Source organism: Panthera onca, chromosome D4 (assembly GCF_046562875.1).
Source record: "Panthera onca isolate mPanOnc1 chromosome D4, mPanOnc1 haplotype 2, whole genome shotgun sequence".
Lineage (NCBI taxonomy): Eukaryota > Metazoa > Chordata > Mammalia > Carnivora > Felidae > Panthera > Panthera onca.
The window spans coordinates 7759791-7782094 of record NC_138351.1 but is presented as its reverse complement, the minus strand read 5'-3'; the positions used below and the strand labels follow the sequence as shown (position 1 = coordinate 7782094).

Genomic DNA, 22304 nt, shown 5'->3' with positions numbered 1-22304 from the left:
AGGTAGGTGTGCCCTACGCTCTGTAACTTCTCTGGAACCTCAGTTCTCCACCTGCCAGGATTAAGAAAAGACAGAGAGGCCGAGACCAGTGTGAGGCATGAGAGTCCTGTCGTAACTGAGCCAGCATTAAGCCCAACGTGTCCTCTCCAGGAAAGGACACTTGCCGTTGCCTGATCTCACGGTAATAGGGAAGGCAGTGCTGCTTTTATAGGCTACGTGGGTGATTTTCAATCCAAAGGACTTAAATTAAATGTCAGAGGTGATAAAGCACTTTCTGCTTCAAACCCCGTACTCTGTCCTTGGTCGGCTGCTAACAGTCACCGTGTTCCAGGAACACTGGTTTGAGTTACTAAAAGAATCTGTGTAGCCCCTTAAAAGCATAAGCCTTTAAGCCTAAAATAGGGAATGTGCTGTCAGGATTGGCCTCGGTCCAGTTCCACCAGGAGTCAAGAAAATAGGCCAGCACTGCAAGCCTAAGAATTTTTATCAGGTTCAGGAATGGATGCACTTCACTGCCGTGACCTTGGGAGCTGCCACATCATAAGGTACATGCCACCAAGGGATGCATTAACTCAGTGACTCTCAACATAAGGTTCAGGGACCTCCCCAGGGCTCACCAACAACTTCCAGGAGATCTGCAAAGTCAAAACCGTTCTAATAATACCAAGACATGAGTTAACTTTCTCTCATTCTCGCACGAGGGAATTTTCCAGAAGCTACATGATGTGTCATGACATCACCACTCTACGTGGCTAATGGAACGTGTGCTTGTAAAATTCCCGTATATTACAAATTACTCAGTTTCAATTTCTAATGTGCTAACTATTAAGAGGTATCATCCACTTAAACAAAAGCTCTTTGGGGACCTCAATAGTATTTAAGAATACTTAATTCAAAACCCCTTAATGCAAAAGGGTCCTGGGGCACCTGGGCGGCTCAGTCCGTTAAGCGTCCAACTTCAGCTCATGATCTCACGTCTCCTGGGTTCGAGCTTCCCGTCGGGCTCTGTGTTGACAGCTCAGAGCCTGGAGCCTGCTTCGGATTCTGGGTCTCCCTCTCTCTCCACCTCTACCCCGCTCATGTTCTGTCTCAATCTCTCTCTCTCTCTCAAAAATAAGTACACATAAAAAAAATATTTTAAAAGAATGCAGAAGGGTCCTGACAGTTGCACGTGAGACTCCCTGCCTTAACCTAACTGCTTTAGGTCGAGCTGGCGCTCCTCTTGGCTGACCTGGCCTCTTGTAAAGCAAAGCTTTGATCTCCACCAATCCCCTCCCAGACCCCCGGCTCTTTCCCATCTCAAGAAATGGTGAGCCTCCTCTGTTAGCTATGTGGGGTGCCTTTGAGGGTGTCATACCAGGACAAGCTGGCCCCTCTTCCGGCCCAGCCACCTCGTGATGGTGCTACTCAGAGCATTCTCCTTCAACAGCGAGGGGGACCAGGAAGGGGACAGCTCTCCTTGGCCTCTGCTCTGTGGGAACGCCTTCCCTGCAAGCTCCACAGCTGGACGGCACTTGACAATTAGGCCAAAGAGTTTCCCCCAAAAAACGTGGGAGGCTTCAGAATGAAAGAAGATTTAGGGAGCACCTGGGTGGCTCGGTCAGTTGAGCATCTGACTCTTGGTTTCGGCTCAGGTCACGATTTCATGGTTCGTGGGTCCGAGCCCCGCATCGGGTTCTGTGCTGACAGTGCTGAACCTGCTTGGGATTCTCTCTCTCTCTCTCTCTCTCTCTGCCCATCCATCCCCCCCAACTCGTGCTGTCTCTCTCAAAATAAATAAATAAACATTAAAAAAAAAAAAAGAATGAAGGAAGATTCAGAAGGAGGATGGGGAATCTGTAGGAGGAACCCAGTAATTCCACTGGGGAATCTGTAGGAATAACAAGAAACTCCAATACCTCTTCTCCCTGGAAAAGGTAAGTTTGAAAACTTAGGTTTTGTCCTAGACTTCCGGGGCTGAAGCTCTGAAATACTGTCACCAAAAGGCTTCGCACTGTCCACCTGAAAGAAAGGAAAGAAATAAGATTTGAACCCACCATAGCTCATGTTACCCTCTCCTCATTACCTGTAGTGCCTTTCTCCCATTCAACTGTGGGCCACGCAAGTAAGAAGGGAAGGCTGGGCAGGGGGGTGCCTGGGTGGCTCAGTCGGTTAAGCGTCCGACTTTGGCTCAGGTCACGATCTCGTGGTCCATGATTTCGAGCCCTGCGTCGGGGTCTGTGCTGACAGCTCGGAGCCTAGAGCCTGCTTCAGATTCTGTGTCTCCCTCTCTCTCTGCCCCTCCCCTGCTCGCGCTCTGTCTCTCCCTCTCTCTCAAAAATAAACATACATTAAAAAATTGTTTTAAATAATTTAAAAAAAAGAAGAAAAGGTTGGGAACAAATTGAATCATATCTCCATGTATGTTAAATGTTATCCCAACAAAGGAAGCTGTGTGTCCTTACCTTCGCTGAGGCTTAAACAGGAAGGTATGAGCTAACTCTTAGCATAAAGTTGGACACAAATTATATTCTAACCACAGGTTCAGGATCAAGCCCAGAAACGAGTAAGTGAAGTTTATTTCTAAATCTTTCAAAACAGGACAGTTTCATGTTCCTAAACAGGACGCAGTGCTGGCCTAGGTAGGGTCCTCCCTGAAATCAGGGGATTATCACAAGATGACATTTCAGCCTTCCCCATTCCCTTCCAATCTGAGTGCCTGTATCCTTAAAAAAAAAAAAAAAAAAAAAAAAAAAAAAGAATAGTGGCAGCTGCGTTATTTTAATTAAGGTGACCTTATTATCCTGACTGGGCAACATAATCTGTAAACAGGTCCAAACACTTGAAATAGGGAACTAACTACTTCAGAATACTTATGGCATAGAGTCGCTAAATTATTTTTATCTTGTTCATTTCTGCCATTTTTTTTTTTAATTTCAAGAAGGCAGGTTATAATGTTACTCTTCATTCTACTTTCAGAATTTTATTGATTAGAATTTACTGTCTTCACGACATTAAGTCCTCTAAATTTTAATGCTTCTGCTTGAAGAAACGTCACATGCCATCAGGAAATCTGGCTCCGTAAGAGTAACTACGTATAAAGCATTTAGAAAAGAGCTTGGTACATAGCAGAGGCTGTACAAGAATTTGTTAAATAAAATAAACACCAAGCAGGTTTTATTCCCTACGAAATCTATCAAGATTTTAAGATTATGTAGCCCAAAGGGCCTCGACTACAGTTGTATTTCACAAAAATGAAATGCAATGAAGCAGAGTGTCCAATAAACTCAGTTCAACAATATTTAAAGATTGGTCGCTAGGTTTTTACCATTTTGCCCAGGTTACCATGAGGTAACCCCAGCGGCTCTACGGTCTCTAGCCAAATAACATCTCTGTTAAACCTATAAACCCACTCTGCACACAGTCACCTCAATCAATAGCACCCTGACTTGGGGGTTGAAAATGCTTCGTATCTTTTTTTTTTTTTTTTTTTTTTGAGAGAGAAAGAGCACACTCAAGCAGGGGAGTGGGGCAGAGGGGGAGAGAGAGACAGAGAGAATCCCAAGCAGGCTTGACATAAGGCTCAATCCCACATCCCTGGGATCATGACATGAGCCAAAATCAAGATTCAGAAGCTCAACCAACTGAGCCACCCAGGTGCCCTTTCTTATATCTCATGCACAAACATCACCACCAGTGACTTCTTTAAGCCAAGTTATCAATTTGACAGTAATATCCACAGTTGACTACTGGGAGTTATAAGGACTCCTGGAGAATAAATCATTAACTAGAATGTGGAATAAAGAATATGAACTAATATAGGAAATGCTTTTAATGTAATAGTAACCATATATATTGAGAAACCAATCTATATATACAGTATAATTATAAGTTTGTGGAAAAAATAAAGCCTTATGAATATTTAAAAAGTGAAAGAATCCATTAAAGAAAATGTTTATTTATATTACATTGGTGAGCCTATAGGTAATCTTTTTTCAATTTCTCTATATTTTCCATTACTTAAAAAAAAATTTTTTTTTAATGTTTATTTTCGAGAGAAAGAATCCAGAGCAGGCTACAAGCTCCGAGCTGTCAGCACAGAGCCCGATGTGGGGCTCGAACCCATGAATCATGAGATCATGACCTGAGCCGAAGTCGGACACTCAACCGACTGAGCCACCCAGGCACCCCTCTGTTACTTTTATAGTAGTCAAAAAAAATGTAAGGAGGCGATGTGGGCTGCTGCGATTAAATTTCCCTGTTACTTCCTGACGGCTAAACCTAAGGAAGCTTTAATTAAGGGCCTTGAGTATGGCACGTCATTGCTTCTAACTCAGACATAGTTTTTCCTGCTCTTTAAAGTAAAAACAACCATGGGGCGCCTGGGTGGCTCGGTCAGTTAGGCATCCGACTTCGGCTCAGGTCGTGATCTCACGGTCCGTGAGTTCGAGCCCCACATCGGGCTCTGTGCTGACAGCTCAGAGCCTGGAGCCTGTTTCAGATTCTGTGTCTCCCTCTCTCTCTGCTCCTCCCCTGTTCATGCTCTGTCTCTCTCTGTCTCAAAAATAAATAAACGTTAAAAGAATTTTTTTTTAAATAAAAATAAAGTAAAAACAACCTCATTTAAAAACTCAAGCCATTTTCTTTAAAACTGATGAAGCTTCAGTTTGCGATGGGGACAGAGCACATGTCAGCCTTCGTTATGCATCTCCCACCCCTGTCAGTTGGCTGATTCTTCTGGGTAATGGCAGGTTGTCACATGCAGACATCACCCTCTATTAATAATTTCCAAAAATTAAAAATAGGGATGACTGACATTCAGTGAGCAAGTCCTGTGCACAAGACAGCTTCGTATGGCTTTCCTGACAATGACTCCAGGAAGTGAACATCATTTAATCATAGTTACTATTCAGCTTGAATTCCCTCTTGATTTTAATATCGCCCATTCGTCTTCATGGCCTGACCTTCTCGTATTCTGCCCTCATTCGCACCTTCACCCTTCCAAACTCTGAAAAATAATTTTAGGCTCACGTGTCTAACTACAAATGGAGGTTTGCTTTCCCCGGAGATTCTGAAATTATTTCCAAGGCTCGGTGGAGTGGGCTGGTCCTGAGCGAAGCACCTGGGGGAGCAGGGCGAGGGGGCCCAGGATTGCGTGCTTTCGACCTTACTGTCCTTTGGCCTCATCCTCACGTTATTTAAGGGGGATCTGGGCCCATCTGATGTAGATAAAGGCCTTCTTGACTTCTCTCTTTCTTCCTGAAACCAAGAAGAAACGGTTTCAAAAATGAAAATGGAGAAAAAAGAAAATTCAATCAGAATATAACCGTATTTAATCGAACTCTGTAGAAGAGTGAACACCTCAGATTTGCAAACCATGAACTTAGAAAGGGTGTTCTCTCTACTTAGCTTTTCTTCAGTTCAGCTTAACATCACTAGTATTTATAACTCGCTAGGGTAATATCTTTCCACCAGTAACAGCGACATTTATTTGTATTAGGAGAAAGCTGGGGGGCACCCGGGTGGCTCAGTCGGCTGAGCGTTTGACTGTCGATTTTGGCTCCTGTCATGATCTTGCGGTTTGTGGGTTCGAGCCCCGAGGTCGGGCTCTGTGCCAACAGCACGGAGCCTGCTTGGGACGCTCTCTCTCTCTCTGCGCTGCCCCGCCCCCCACTCTCAAAATAAATAAATGAACAACTTCTTTAAAAAAGAAGATAGGTGATTGACAGAGACAGAGATAAAGAGAGAGAAATGGAACCTGGCACACACCCCACCCCGGCACAACGGATTCCGTCAAGGAATCCGTTATAAGGAAATAACTGCGGCAATGTGTATAGTTACAAACATTCTCATAACCGTTCCAAACCTGGGAAGTCAGCTATACCGGTGAGTAAGCAATTTCCTCTCTGCTGGGAAGCCCCCTCGCTCCAAGGCTCAGCCGGGCGATGCTGGGGCAAACCGGCCGCTTGTCGAGCCGCTCGGGCAGGCCCCACCGCTGGAGGGCGCTGGGGAGCGGCTGCAAGCCGGGAAGGGAGGCCAGGCCCGGCTCCCAGGGCTGCCATCTACGGCCGTCAATGCCAGCCCAGCAACCGCTCTTCACCTTCCGAGTGACAGAGGTACCGGGTTTATAGTGTTCCTCCCATAACCGCAGAGCTAGCCTCCTGTGCCCCACTCACACCTTCCAGCACCAGCTGGCCAGAGGGCCCCGCTCAGAACTCTGGGACTTGCCCCACAGGACCCTTCCTCCAAGCTCCCGGGTCACCAGCGGTGAGCAGTGTCAGTCCCGTGTCCCTTTTACCTTAAGTCCTTCAACCCGTTTGGCTTTACTTTAAAACATTAAGTCTTTTGGGGCGGCTGGGCGTGTCAGTGGGTGGAGCGTCTGACTCTCGATGTCGGCTCTGATCTTGATCTCACGGTTCAGCAGTTCAAGCCCCAGGTTGGGCCCTTTGCCGAAAGCGTGGAGCCTGCTTGGGATTCTCTCTCTCCCTCTGCCCCGCCCCCGCCCACACAGGTGCATGTGCTCTCTCTCGTGCACGCTCTCTCTCTCAAAATATAAATGAACTTCAAAAAAATACAAGATCAAATCTGTTTACTAAAATAACATGTGCGGTCTGTTTTCCTGACTGAACTCTGACTACTGTATCAGTGAAGTGCCCAACAACAGGAAAATGACCAAATTATGGTGCTTCCATATGGTGGACTGCAATGAAGCCGCGAAAATCTGCCTGGTGTAAGAATACTTAAGGACGTGAGAAACATGCCCAGGGTATGTTAGGTGAAGAGGGAAAGGTGCAAAGTGATATGCAATCTTTTAACGTTAAAATTATGTGTGTGTGGGTGTGGGTATGTGTATACAGAAGAACATGCTCAAAAAAAAATGAGTCATGCTCATCTCTAGCTAATAAGAATGACAGGCAATTTTTATTTTGTCCTTTTTGCTTATCTGTATTTTCTGATTTTCTAAAATGAATACTTTTGCCATAAGAAAAAACAATAAATCTGTTACTTTAAAAAGTTAACACTTGGGGCCCCTGGGTGGCTCAGTTGGTTAAGCGGCCGACTTCGGCTCAGGTCACGACCTCGTGGTCTGTGACTTCGAGCCCCGCGTCGGGCTCTGGGCTGACAGCTTGGAGCCTGGAGGCTGCTTCGGATTCTGTGTCTCCCTCTCTCTGCCCTTCCCCTGCTCGTGTTCTGTCTCTCCCTCTCTCTCAAAAATAAACATTAAAAAAATTTAAAAAATAAAAAGTAAAAGTTAACACTTAAAGGAAGACCTATATTAGGAGATCAAAGCAAGATTAATATGATGGAGTGGAAAAGAAAGATAAACTGAAAAATCACCATGCACCCATATCAGCCTGGAAAAAATAGCAGGTAAGTAAGGAAATACTGGGGCGCCTGGGTGACTCAGTTGGTAAAGTATCTGACTCTTGATTTCGGCTCAGGCCATGATCTCATGGTTCGTGAGTTCAAGCCCCGCATGGGGCTTTGCGCTGACAGCACAGAGCTGGCTTGGGATTCTCTCTCTCTCCCTTTCTGCCCCCTTCCTCTTTCAAAATAAACAAATGCTTTTTTTTAAATAAGGAAAACCTAAAAAGCAGCTAATGCCTTCCTTAAAATTAATCATTGGCCTCCCATTATATGAGTTATGATGCCCACAGGAGTGATGGATTTGCACAGATTAGTGGCCCTTTTCATTCAGTACCCCCTCAACCCACAGCCTACATTTTCAAGGATTTTCCAGGACACCAGGCAAGATCTGGGATGACAAGCAAAGCACCTGAAGAAGCTTTACCAATTACATTCACCCATGCTCCATATTGTTCTAGAAAGGATTTTAATGGTTAAAAATTATAAGCCACAAGGTAAAAGAAACACCAAAAGTACTCAGGATGACGGGAAATCGGGGCTGAACAAGAACACCCGAGACCCTTCCCGATCACCAAAGACGGCCCCAAATACAACTCAGAGCAGCAGCCTCAGCCAAGAGGGAAGGAACACTCATATTCACAAGCTCAAGAGCAAAAGCCATGAAACAATAGCAAATAAGCTAACCAGCCTACTTATGTCAAACTTGTGACTTTGGCTTTTGTATCGCTTTTCTGTCCGCTCCACCACAGACCAGAAGGAACCCATGTCAGACACAGTCTAATGGGGCAGGCTGAACCGTCCGAATAACAGAAACTCAAACCCAGCCAGGAGTCTCCAGGTTTCTACTCATCCAGTTGCATCTAAACTTAGTAACTGAGTTTGAGCTGAGAAAATTCTGTGGAGAAAATTCCTGACAGATCTACCACTGGCTTCTTGATTATACTTACAAGAAACCTGTTTCTATGCAGGAACACGCGTTCTCTGATGGCTGTCCGTGTGGAAAACTCTATTTTGGGAGCAATGCCCTAAAAATGAAATAGCATAAAGGAAGCAAATAAGTTACTGGAAACAGATTCTTCGCCCATCCCATTCTAACTTGAAAGCCTGTAAGAACCTAATTACTCTTTTGTGTGGTTGGCATAACCCACACATATCGCTTAAAATATATACATATGGGGCACCTGGGTGGCTCAGTTGGTTAAACATACGATCTCAGCTCAGGTCATGATCTCACGGTCCGTGAGTTCGAGCCCTGTGTCGGGCTCTGTGCTGACAGCCCAGAGCCTGGAGCCTGCTTCGGATTCTGTGTCTCCCTCTCTCTCTGCCCCTCCCCCTGCTCGCACTCTGTCTCTGTCTCTCTCAAAAATAAACATACATTAAAAAATTAAAACACTGAACCACAGAATTGAGTGAGATTATTTAGGATTATCTGGGATAGATAGAGGTTCTCCTTCCTTGCCTACTTGCTTTGAAAAACGTGCTTCGTATCTTATACCAAATATTTATGCTCATTAGATCTATTTCCAAACTTCCCATTTCGTGTCATTGACACTTTTCTGGGGATCGGTGCCACACTGAATAATACACAGCCACACACACACTCAGTAATAACAAGGAACAAAGTGCTGGCGCACACAATCACATGGGTGACTGTCCAAGGCATTTTTCCAAGTGAAAGGAGCCAATCTCAAAAGGGTGCAGACCATATAATTCCCTTTACGTGACCTTCTGAAAAAGACGGTCACTACAGTGATGGAGAGCAGACCAGCGGTGAGGGGTAAGGGAGAGGTTGCACCTATAAAGGGATAAAAGGAGGAGATTTGGGGGTGGATGGGAGAGCTCCACATCCTGATCACGGTGGTGGTTTCACAAATCTATACATGTGTTAACATTCGTGTAACCGTGTTATCAGAAAAATCAATTTACCGCACGGTCATTTAAAAAATACAATTATCTGGGCACCTGGCTGGCTCAGCCAATGGAGCGTGCGACTTTTGATGTTGGGGTTGCGAGTTTGAGCCCCGTATCGGGTGTAGGGATTACTCAAAAATAAACGCTTTTAATTGATAAATAAATAAAATAAAAATACCATTATCTTTCTAAAAAAGACTGAGGCTTTAGAGAGACAGAAAGCAATTTTCCCAAGGTCCCGTGGCTTCTAGATGGCAAAACGAGAACAGAACTGGATCTGATCGAGTTACAGGATCTCCGACTGACCTCATGGACTCACCTGCAGCCATCACTCCCTCCCCCCCTCCCCCGCCCAGCAGGACCCTCTGCTCTTCCCTCCCCCAGACACCATCACCTGGCCAGGTGTTCCTTGTCCCCGGTGTGCCTTCCCTTTCTTCATCTCCTGTCCAAGCCCCAGTTGCCTCTCAAAGCCCGCCCTCCCCCTCACTCCTCCGGGCTGTGAAAGCTCATTCTCATGACAGGACATAGTCAGTAAGAAGGATTTGCATCAGCTGAAGCCCCAGGGGGAGAGGATACTGACAAGTACTGTATCTTTTACCACTCCGCCAGGGTTTGTGAGGGACTTTCACGCCATCTCATTTAACCCTCCCACAACCTGGGTAGTACACAGTGCTATCCCCATTTTATCCAACGAGCTTGGAGAGGTTAAGTCTGTCCACTGGGGATTGATGGAGCCAGGAGTCAGCTTGTTTCCTGGGCATTTATTCACTCCTATGCACGTTCATTCTTGTGCGTTCACCTTGTCCACAGAACATGTCCTTACAGGCACAGCCTAGATCCTCAGCTCCTTTTTTTCTTTCTTCTTTTTTTTTGCCTCTAGAATGTGGTATGCCCATACAAGCGGTAGGCTTGGGCCAGAGACTCAAGATTTCTGGGCTTACAAACACATGAGCCCAATTGCTGCCAAGTTAGAAACTCCGGGGGTGGGGGGGAAGGGTGGGGGGGGGGGTGGAGACACCCGGCAAACAGCGTACAGTGACGTGACCTGCTCAGCCTCACCTCCAGCTGTGAGACTGCCCACCGGAGAGGAGACTGGGGGAAGCTCCAAGGTCCACAGTGCTGTTGGTTAGAATCATGAGACCTCGTGTGTGCCAGACCTCAGGTCCCCCCTGGCCCAGCCGTCTGAGCCTGAACACGTCCCCACGTGGGCCACAGACTCGTGCAGTTTTTCATGGCCTCACAAGGAGACAGCATCATCATTTGAATGACAGTTTAATAAACCACAACAGGTCACGTTTACCGTGAACCTAACTATATGCCAGATAGCATGCTAAACACTGTACATACATCCAACCCTCGCAATAACCCTATAGGGGAAGTACTATTATCAGTCCATTTTACAGCTGGGAACCTCAGGTAAACAGAGAGAAAGCAATTTACCCAAAGTCACAGTAATGAGTGACACAGCCGGGACTGAACCCAGACAGTCCGAGTCCACACTTCGCACGTGTGGCTGCCTAGCAGGACTTCAAACCGCTGTTCCACTTTGCCTGGAGAGGAGGGAGGTGCCCTACCAGCAAGGAATCCACACCCCGTAACACATTCCTGTTCGCTCATATAACCTCGATGCCTGACAGTGACTGACAGATAATAAGGAAGAACGTGTCTTCTTGTTCCCAGGAACATGATTTTAGTGTAAAAGTTTAAAGCTGAAATTTACAGGGTCTATCTTGTCCAATTTCCTTAGCAACAGGATGAGGGCAATGATGGTTAGGTCAAGAAATGGATTTAACAGTACGACTTTTCTAGAATCATGGCCCTAAAGAAAAAATGAAATTATTAACTAAAAGTTAACAATAAAGAAATAATAATATTCCTTCTGCTTACTTTACAGTCTTCACCTAACAAGAGAACAAATTATATTAAAAAAAGAAATTCTTGGGGCACCTGGGTGGCTCAGTCAGTTAAGTGTCTGACTCTTTAATTTCAGCTCAGGTCATGATCTCCCAGTTTATGACTTTGAGCCCCAAGGTGGGCTCTGCGCTCTCTACTTGGGATTCTCTCTCTCCCTCTTCCACTGCCCTTCCCCCCCTCAAAAATAATTAAATTAAAAAAAAAATTCTTAACTTCAGCAGGAAAAGGGGGGAGAAACAGCGGTTAAGGTATCAAGTGAAATGAAATACAGAAATACAAAGGAAAAGTCACATTTTCGTGAAGGAAATAAGTCTACTTCTTAATGAATTAACAACTTAGAGAAAACAAGTGAATGATTTGCCTAACCCACACATGTACACACTCAAGTTCTATGATTTGAATGTAGAGAAAGTGGACAATGGGCTGAAATAAACATGAGAGAATTAGCGTCTCACAGTGACCAAGATTCCAGACTTTGAAGTTTGACAGACAAGCATGCCCCATCATTCATCAGCCCTGTGTCTTCAAGCCCATTCTTTTTTTTTTCAATATTTTAAAAGTTTATTCATTTTGAGAGAGACATAGCGTGAGTAGGGGAGGGGCAGAGAGAGAGAGAGAGAGAGAGAATCCCAAGCAGGCTGTGTACCGTCAGCACAGAGCCTGACGTGGGGCTCGATCTCATGAAACTGTGAGATCCTGACCTGAGCCAAAACCGAGAGTCAGACACTTAACCGACTGAGCACCCAGGTGCCTCTCTTCGAGCACTTTCTTAAACTACCTATGCCACCTTACCCATCAGTAAAATGAGGAAAAAACTGATAGCCACCTTGCAGGGTCAAGGAGGACTGCACGAGATAACCTGTAACAAACTCAGCACAGTACCTGGCATCTCGTGAGCGGGCACTGAATGTCTGCTACCATTAAAACTGTGGCAGCTGGTTTTATGTTGCTTTATAGAACATTTGGGAGAAATTGAGCTCCGCTATCTTTTTACAAATTGTTTAAAACATAGTTTCATTAACTTCACTGACACTTTACCTCTAATGCCTGCCGATCTTTCCCTGCGGTTTTAAAGCCCTTTCTCTGCATTTACAAAAAACTATAAACACAACTTCCTATATGTTCTTCTTCCTACTTATGCCCATAAAGTTAAACAGAGACGACACTTGAGAAAATATAAGAACGTGTGTTTCTCCTCGTCTCGATACTCAGCTGGATACCAGCTCAGTGTTTGTGGATGGCTTTTCTGTGATAGAAAACTCAGGCAAACCGAAGTTAATATAAGGAATATCCTTCACGCGATTCTCGCCAGTTTTGATCCTTTTAGCTCCTGAAGAGAAATATGCCAGTAACTCAATATGATGAAGGCAAACATTCTCATGAGTACGATGGATACAGGTGATATACAAAGAGTATCTCGGAGGGGAAAAAAAAATGGCGTCAGTGATATTCACCAAACCCTCAAAGATTATGGAGGGTTTAGAGTTACGGACATTAGCAATTCTGAGGAGGACAACTTTTGATGAAAGTTTGCCATTTGAAGTATTAGAACTAGAAGTTCTGTCGTCATAAACATCACAGAAGTAAGGGTCCTGCATGTTGTATATTCTACACAGTACTCTCAACAAAATGGGAGGCAATGACATTTTATTAAGTGATAGTAACAGAGATTCATGGGCAAGTAACAGAAAAGTTGAGTATTAAATATGCTTTTTATAATTCATAAAGGTGCGGCCCTTACAACAGAGGCCATCCAGGCCACAGAAATGTTGAGAAAACCATCCGAGTTGCTGTGAGGTTAGAAACTATCACAGATATCATCAAAATGAATATTTTGAATTTGGGTTCAGGCAATGCCCCCAAAACAGACTGTCATCTGAATCACTGCTGTGTCTTTCAAGATCCTTCAATAATATCACCGTGAACCTCTGTCTCTTTCCCTTCCGTTAAGTGGAGACTGTGATAGCTGCCTTGGATGACATGAGAACTCTGAGGAAAATAACCTATCTTATGAAGAACCGAAAGCTCAAAATAAATGAGAGGTGGCATTATTACTATTACGACTGTATTTTGCTTTCATTATTACTACGAAAACAATAGTTTCAATTAAATAAACTGGTACAGGGGCGCCTGGGTGGCTGAGTCAGTTAAGCGTCCGACTTCGGCCCAGGTCATGATCTCATCGTCTGTGAGTTCGAGCCCCGTGTTGGGCCCTGTGCTGACAGCTCGGAGCCTGGAGCCTGCTTCGGATTCTGTGTCTCCCTCTCTCTCTGCCCCTCGCCTGCTTGCACTGTCTCTCTAACTCTCTCAAAAATAAATAAAACATTTAATAAAAAACAAACCAGTATCAAATCTTTCAGTTAGTCTGCATTCAGAGAAGGTGGAAAAAACGTCCTTCTAATAAGTATGTGACAGTGTGACGATGGCAATGATTTACCTGGCTAGGTAAGATCCCCACCTCTCAGACCAGTATAATTGGTATTTTGAATGGGGCATCTAAACAGGGCTGCTAAACAGAACAAGGGAACTAACCCAGATGGAAGTGATCTGCCCAAGAGCATCCCCTATCGGAAATAAAATGTCCAGGTCGCAAGAATCTCTCCCAGCAGAAGTCCAGCGGGGCATGAATCACTTACTGGAAAACCTGCAAATGTCTTCATGAGCACCTGCCTGTACATGCCAGGGAGTGAAGGTGTCAGCTTGGGCTCAGGGAAAAGAAAATCTCGTGTGTTTTCTTCATAGAAGGCCAACTCTTCCCATGCTAGAATGCAAGGAGAAAAACCATAAGTAGATTTACGTTCTGAAAATGATCTACTTCTTGAGTTTAACAAAATAAGAGCTCAGACAGGTGATGGCAGAGAAGGCACTCAGATAAAAGTAGACATTTTGGGGCGCCTGGGTGGCTCATTTGGTTAAGCATCAGACTTCAGCTCAGGTCATGATCTCACGGTTTGTGAGTTCAAGCCCCACATCAGGCTCTGTGCTGACAGCTCGGAGCCTGGACTCTGCTTCAGATTCTATGTCTCCCTCTCTCTGCCCCTCACTTGCTCACACTCGGGGTGAGCTCAAAATAATAATAAATCATATTTATTTATTATAATAAAAATGTTTATTTTTATTTATGTAAAAATATGTATTTACTATAATAAAATGTTTATTTTTATTTATATAAAAATATGTATTTATTATAATACAATAATAAATAAATGCTCAAAAATAATAAATAAACATTAAAAAAATAAACATTTTGATTAAAGCACCTCTTATTTAAGAGGCAGAGTAGAAGACACTTCTACTGATTCTTATCTCATGGATAAAACTTAAAAGTCTTCCAAACTCACAACAGAGAGAGACAAAAATATCTAAAGGATTACTCCACAAGACAGAACAAAGAGAAAAATCTCTTTTCATCCATCTGTCTGTCCATCCATCCATGCGACCACCCATCCTTTCCTTCCACATGTTTTCCAAGGACACACTTTGGGCCAGGTCCTAGGGACAGAACAGGAACAAAGCAGACAGCGCCCTGTTCACACAAAGCTTACAGCATAGACTGGGGCTCGACGTGTCCTGTGATGCAGAGATACCAGTATCCTGATGGCCCACAGAACAGCCGAGGCTGTGGTTCTTAGCACAGTTGGTACCAGCCTCAGGGACACTTCCAAGATTTGTGGGGACATGTCATGGGCAGGAGCCAAGGTGCCAGGGTCAAGACATTGCAACACTCAAGACACTCCTGCACAACATTCTAACATCATAACCGACATTCTTTTAGGCGAGAAGCTAATTCTTCCCTTACAATTAGCGAAGCCTGGAACCTCACGGCTACATGTAAACACAAAGCACTTTCTCTGCATGGTTTTAAAATACACTGAATTTTCGGGAATGCAGGTACCATGTGAATTAAGGGGCCGTCGTACTTGACTGTATTTGGGTCTTTACTGAGCCCCTACTGGCAGTTTGAAAACCATGCCACATCTAAATACTTCTTTGTGCCCACCATTTATGTATTGATACGCTATCGTTTTATTTGAAACCATTTTCCTTTTATTTCTCTATTTGCAGTGATTTGCTTCAGTTGGTTATATTAACCATCAATATTATTTCAGTCTGACGAAAGGGATGTTACCAAACACTCATTACCAAAAGATCTTGGGGCTACGAGGACCGAGAATCACTGAGCGAAGGACGGAGAAGCTGCCGTCTGAACGCTCCTCGTCTACACAGCAGGTGCAACACAAGAGGTTCAGACTAAGAGTGGCCTCTGTATGGCACACTGCCACAGAAGAGACTATGGTCAACCAGGTAGCTTTACTGTTTGGTGACTACCATTCTGTTTGTGAGAAGAAGTCTGACGAGGGTGGATTTCTGGCACGTCGATGGCAGAAAACACCTGACATTATCACGTATAATGGACCAATTTCTTCCTACTTATTCATTAATACGGATGTTCGGGGGGCGCCTGGGTGGCTCAGTCAGTTAAGTGTCTGACTTCAGCTCAGGTCATGATCTCACAGTCCGTGAGTTCGAGCCCCCCGTCGGGATCTGTGCTGACGGCTCGGAGCCTGGAGCCTGTTTCAGATTCTGTGTCTCCCTCTCTCTCTGCCCCTCCCCTGCTCATCTCTCTCTCTCTCTCTCTCTTTCAAAAATATATAAAACATTTTTTAAAAATTAAAATAAATAAATAAATATGAATGTTTGGGTTCTAATAAGGATCCATGTGCAAAAAGAACGCATTCTATGGTTTTCGTCATCAGATCACGTGTCCCCACCCTTCTCTCAGACGTGCTCCGGCCACAACGGATTGATGATGTATCTCTCCCTCCTCCACCGCCCCGTCCTTCCTCTGCCGGTGCTGTTCCTTCCAAAATGTCCTTTCTTCCTTCCCATCCTGTTGAGATCTCCTTCGTCCTTCAAGCTTCACGTCCAATGTCTCCTCATGTCTCCAAAGTAACAGGTCCAAAACAACACCCTTGATTTTTTCCCACACATAAGCTCTCCCCTATTCTCCCTTCAGAGAGAAGGGAGCGTGTGCTCGGGCCAAAAGTCCAGGCTTTATCCTTGACTCCACTCCTTCGCCCCTCACGTTAACCCGCTAGCCAGTCCTGTGGACTCCATCTCCGAGATAAACCTGCAATCTGTCTCCTCTCTCCATCTTGACGGTCACTACCCCGGTCCCCGCCACACCACCTCCCTCCCGGACCACTGCCACGGCCTCCACACTGCTCTCTCTGCTTCCATTCTTGCTGCACTCACACCTGTCCTCCACACACCGCGATGTTATAAACACGTCAGACTGGGCCTTTCCTCTCCTGAGAACCTCCCAGCGGGCTTCCCGTCACTCGCGAATAAAGCCTGAGCATCTTGCTCTGGACTTCAAGACTCCACATCATCAGGCCTCTGACCGCCTCTCCTCCCTCATGTTACCACTCTTCCTCCTCGGTCATTCCACGCCCTCCCTGCCGCCCTTCCCGTTGTCCCTCCAACACGCCAGGCTCGCCTCGACCTCAGACGTTTGCCCCGGGTTCTCCCTGTAACGTTCCTTCCCTGGATCGTTGCAGGGCTGCCTCCCTCCTATCCCATGATGGGCCTCGGTTGAAATTTCATCTCATTAGAAAGGCGGTATGCCCTTTGAACTTGCAGCCCAATGAACTTGCAGCCCTTAACGTACCACTCAGCAGGCTCTTCATTCGGATATGTATCTCTGATCCGTTTCCATCAACGTTCCATGAAAGCAGTCCCTGTCTGTCAACGTTCCTTACTCTGTCCCTGGCAGGGCTGTGCCCAGAAAGGTGTGAATGCCAGGCAGTTAGTGGCCCAGCCACGACGCCTCACCTGGAGAGGGACCATTCTGTCAGCGTTTCCCATAGGGCCCTTGAGATGTCATTAAAGATAGACATTTTACACCTGTGTTTGGGTGGCCGTCAGAACCGAGTGGTAAAACACAGCCCCCCGGGGCTGCCCCCAGACGGGTGCCTGGTACAGGGCGGACACTTGCTAAGTGCCTCTTGAGGGGATAATCGTGAAGACCGACGTGGAGTCAGTTAGCAGTAATCACCCTCTCTGAGACTCCGTTTCCACCACCGTGAGACAAGGCAGACAGACCAAAAATCCTCTGAGGGGTCCCTGGGTGGCGCAGTTGGGTAAGCAGCCAACTCTTGATCTCAGCTCAGGTCCTGACCCTGATCAGGGTCTTGATCTCAGGGTCGTGAGTTCAAGCCCCGTGTTGGGCTCTGCACTGGGGATAAAGCCTACTTAAAAAAATTTTTTTTCCAACCTTCACAGTTCATTCATTTCTCAATCATTTCTTTCCAATATTTTCAATTTCTTTTCATTCATACGTTCAAGAAATATGCATAGAGAACCTACTGTGTGCCAGGAGTCCTAGACCCTGCATGTATACTAGCAGACAAAATGGGTCCAACTCCTGCCCTCCTGGAGTTTCCAGTCTACAGATGTCAAAAAAACTATGCAAATAAATATACAAGGTACACTGATGACAAAGAGAAAGGTGGAGAGGCAGTGGAAGGCGGGTGCTATCCCAGAATCAATCTTAGCATCAATCATTTCCCAGTCTTATCCTGGCCACCTTTTTTATCAGTGCTCCCTAGGAGGGGCATGGCCTCCCCCCCTCTGCCGGCCAGACAGACTTCCTCCAGTCTGAGGTCTCACGAGCGCAACCTGAAAATGGGAAGTGATGTGACGGTCTCCTCATCCGTCACCAGCAACGGAACGCAGCTTTCTGCTGAGGTCCACGTACAGTGGGGAAGAACCGTGTCCAGATGCACACAGAGCTGGTTCAGATCCCTGCCCCACCCTTTACCAGCTGTGTGACCAGGAGCACGTTACGTGATCTCCTAACTTCAGGGGCCTCTTCGGGAAAACGTAAAAGTCATCGTAGTACCTGCCCCCTAGGGCTACTGTGAGGTCACGTGACATATACAAAGCGTAGAGCACTCGGACATCACCTGCCATTATCATGCCCGCTCCATGACACCAACCCAGCAGGGGTACGAGGTACCAGGGCCACCCTGGTCTCTGGACGTCACGTGTTTTCAGTCACACGCTCCTACCGGGAACACCTGCGTGCATGGGACGATGCCTCACACACCGGGCTGTTCCTTTTTCCTTTCATGGGTTTCTGGCTAGCTCTTGTCACTGCATCCAAAATGACAGCTACTGAGTCACTATCGCCGTCGTTAGCAAGAATGAAGATAAAAATAAGAGGACAGAGAACTGGAGGCCTGCTCATCTACTAGCTTTGGAATCACGGGGATGAAGGCACTGAAATTGGAGGAGATAGATAGAAGGCTATGTCCTCAGTTCTCTCTCTGGTTCCATCATATTCTAGAGTCCTAACTGCCACCCAGTGTAAAAATGTTGGCACCCCACGAGGATGTTACAGCAAGAGCCTGGGTTATACACAGGCTGAGCGATACTCATAGGCCACGTGCTATGTCTGAAGGAAATCCGTGTTCTTATAGGCTAATGGCACAGACAGACAACGACATCATCGATGCCGTCGATGAAAAACATTTCCCCTAAAAAGGAAAACGAATGAGGACTTCAAGAAAAAAAAACATTTTTTTTTTAAAGAGAGATAAAGAGAGAGCACAAGCAGGGGAGAGGGGGAGAGAGAGAGAGAGAGAGAGAGAGAGAGAGAGAGAGAGAATCTCAAGCAGGCTCCACGCCCAGTGCAGAGGGGGCTCGATCCCATCACCCTGGGATCTTGACCTGAGCCGAAATCAAGAGTTGGATGCTCATCCAACTGAACCACCCAGGCGCCCCCAAAATCGATCATTTTAATAACAATATTGTATTGAAAATCTAACATTTATAGAGCACATCAGAATCGACAGCTTGCTTCCCGTTATGGAGTCTCATTTGATGCCTTCTCTACCGATAAGGAAACTGAGGCTCTGTGAGTAGAAGACACTTATCATGATGCCACACGGCAAAGCAGGAATTCAAAACCATATTTTCTGAGGCAGGAGTTCTGTTCTTGCTGATGCCTGGTAAACACACTACAAAGTATAAAACCAAACTCTGATTGAGGGAACAGGTGCCCACAAAAATGGCAATTTACAGCTGGACTGAATGCACATGACTTATCCCCAAGTAGACGTTTTTTTCTCTAAGAGATCAGTAAAAAGAAAGCATCAAGCTCCCAGTCCAACAGGATTACACTGCTGCCCCCCTGTGTCCACTTGCTTTTTTCCCATCTTGGTAAACAAGAACCCGAGGCGTCTTTACAGCTTCTAAGCCAAATCTTTGGACCCCTTCATTCTTTAGCAGTAAAGCTGTATGTAAATCTAAGCTACTTGTATCATTAACACATGGTCATAATATGTCTTTTGACTATCAGCGTGTTTGAAAGGAATGTGAATAAATATCAAACAATGAGGGGCGCCTGGGTGGCTCAGCTTATGACGGCGCAGTCGGTGAGCTCAAGCCCTGCGTCGGGCGCTGTGCTGACAGCTCGGAGCCCGGAGCCCGCTTCAGATTCTGTGTCTCCCTCTCTCTCTGCCCCTCCCCTGCCTGCACTGTCTCTCTCTCTCTCTCAAAAATAAACAAACATTAAAATTTTTTTTTAAGGAATCAAACAATAAAATAACATCTACAGCAAAATGAAAAGGTAACAATTCAGCCAAGTGAAGGGATGGTCCCTGTGAACCTACATGTGACCCATGTGACCCTACGGTGCAGCCTACAATGAGACAAATCATTTTTACTTAATTATCTGCTATCGAGACCCAGCAGAGCAAAAGGGCTTACAATCACCCTTCCGCCTGGCACCACTGGTGGGATGCCAGAAGCACACTGTGGGGCACGTTCCGGGCACACCCTCAATGAACACCTCAGGAGAACTAAAGGATCCGTCTCCAATGCATCCGAAGCTGAGTGGAATTATTTTGAGCAATTCTAACTTCATTCCACTAAGATTACAATCTGAAATTGAAGGACCGTAGACAAAAGGAAAACACGTCTCGTAAGGCCTCCACTTTGTATCTGAGTAACTTCTGAGTTATAAACAGTACGCGTGCACCCAGCCTCAGTATTCTCCAATCATCGTGGCTTCGAGCTATTCTTGCAACCCGCTCACAGATGGATTTCTGGTCGTGTGGAAAACACATGGTTGGGGCACCCGGGTGGCTCAGTCGGCTGAGCATCTGACTCTTGATTTTGGCTCAGATCATGATCCCGGGGTCGTGGGGTGGAGCCCCATGTCAGACTCCATGCTGAGCGAGGAGTCTGCTTGATCTCTCCCTGTCTCTCTGCCCCTCTCCCCTGCTCATGCTCTCTCTCTCTCTCGAAATGAAAAAAAAGAACATACGGCAATCTAAGATATATTAAACTTTAAAAAGCAAGCTGCAGAATATGTATATTCAACCAATATGTATACTAAACATACATATGATAAATACTAGATATATATAGCACATGTATGTATATGTATGTATATATATGCATGTATGTATTTTAGATTTTAAATGCATTACATATACTAAATGCATTTTAAAACATCTGAAAAGAAAATTATTAGTAATTGTTGTCAGGAGCTGTTGACGAATGTGGCTTTTGACTTTTCATTTTATATAACTTTGTGTTAGTTTAATTTTTACAGTGAGAGTATGTAGGTATTGGGTTATTTTTTTTTTTAATTCGTGTAGAATTAAATAAGACCAAAATGAGTCTGCTTCTATTTTATTAACATACTGAAGTATAACTTGCCAGTTAGCATTGATATATGTTTGAACATAAAACTAGGTCAAATAAGGAAAAAAAAAAAAAAAAAACGTGGAAAAAAATTCAATGCCCTGATTTTAGCCTGTCACTTTTAGGCTGAAAAATATTCAGTAAGAATTTCTGGAAAGCCAGGAAGAGGCACCACTGGCCTTCCTTCTCTTCTGTCTACCTAAGAAAGCCCTAACACATACGAGGGTACCCGTCCTTAGATCCACAGAGAGTGGGGTACTTCTCTGTTTCGGGGCCTCCTCTGCCAGTGAGCCAAGAGGCAGAAGAGCTACAGATTTCTGGGTCCCCTCCATCCCTTGGGGCCTTGACCCGCCACAGGCAGGGCCACACCAGGCACAACTGTGATCCTCTTAAAAGCCTCCACAGTCACCTCTGCTTTAGCTCAGGAATCTGCCAGGCTCACTCTCCTTCCCTCATGTTTTCTTAAGAAGAAGAGAAAGGGGCGCCTGGGTGGCTCAGTCGGTTGAGCGTCTGACTGCAGCTCAGGTCATGATCTCGTGGTTTGTGGGTTCGAGCCCCGCGTCGGGCTCTGTGCTGACAGCTCGGAGCCTGGAGCCTGCTTCAGATTCTGTGTCTCCTTCTCTCTCTGCCTCACCCCAGCCCCCACTCACACTCTGTCTCTCTCTCCTTCAAAAATAAACATTAAAAAAAAGTCTTTTTAAAAGAAGAAAAATTCAAACAATAACGTATCAGAACATACAACAAAACAGGGGGAATCCATACACAGTAAGCATAACTTATTAAAAACTTTGGTAAAAATATCAGGAAGTTATACCAAATGCAATGTTAACATCCAGACATCACTCCACAAGTAACCACGGGGCACTGAAAGTCACGTTGTACAGAGGAAAAGAAAGAAAACAAATCATGGGAAAATGGAAATTTTTTGAGAAGTAAATTTTAAATTTGAGGTTGTCACAAATCATGTCTGCAAAAAAGAAGAGGCCAGAAAATAGAGTACAATATACTTTAAAGAAATTATTATATACTTGGCAAACATGATTAATTCAAACATTAATATCCAGCATTAGCTAGGATATGGGCAATGGGCCTGCTGTATACACACTGCTGAACACAGTAATAATGGAAGCTTGCTGACGATCGGTTTACTTTCAGGTTACAGATATGGATGGATGGTTTAGTCGAGTCCCCGCTTATCCATGGGGAATTATATACCAAGGCCCCCACAGCAGACAGCATTGAATCCTACATAAACTACGTTTTTTTCCTATACATACATACCTATGATAAAGTTGAATGTATAAGTTAGGCATAGTTAGAGATTCACAACAATAACTAGTAATAAAATAGAATAATCAGAACAACACACTGTAATCTCTGGCGAAATATCTTTTTTTAAGTGTTTATTTGGGAGA

At 45.2% G+C, this 22304-nt stretch overlaps 1 protein-coding gene and 1 non-coding gene across 2 annotated transcripts in view; one reads left to right on the top strand and one right to left on the bottom strand.

The window, feature by feature from the left end:
• Nucleotides 1-22304, bottom strand: part of SPATA6L (spermatogenesis associated 6 like) — a 47316-nt gene that overhangs the window by 11787 nt on the left and 13225 nt on the right. The window contains 4 exon segments of the mRNA XM_060610176.3: nucleotides 1899-2001; nucleotides 5011-5238; nucleotides 8295-8372; nucleotides 13809-13933. Of these exon segments, the coding sequence (XP_060466159.3) occupies nucleotides 1899-2001; nucleotides 5011-5238; nucleotides 8295-8372; nucleotides 13809-13933 (534 nt within the window).
• On the top strand, nucleotides 21373-21457 carry TRNAC-GCA (transfer RNA cysteine (anticodon GCA)). The gene has a single exon. It is a non-coding gene; the product is annotated as a tRNA-Cys (tRNA).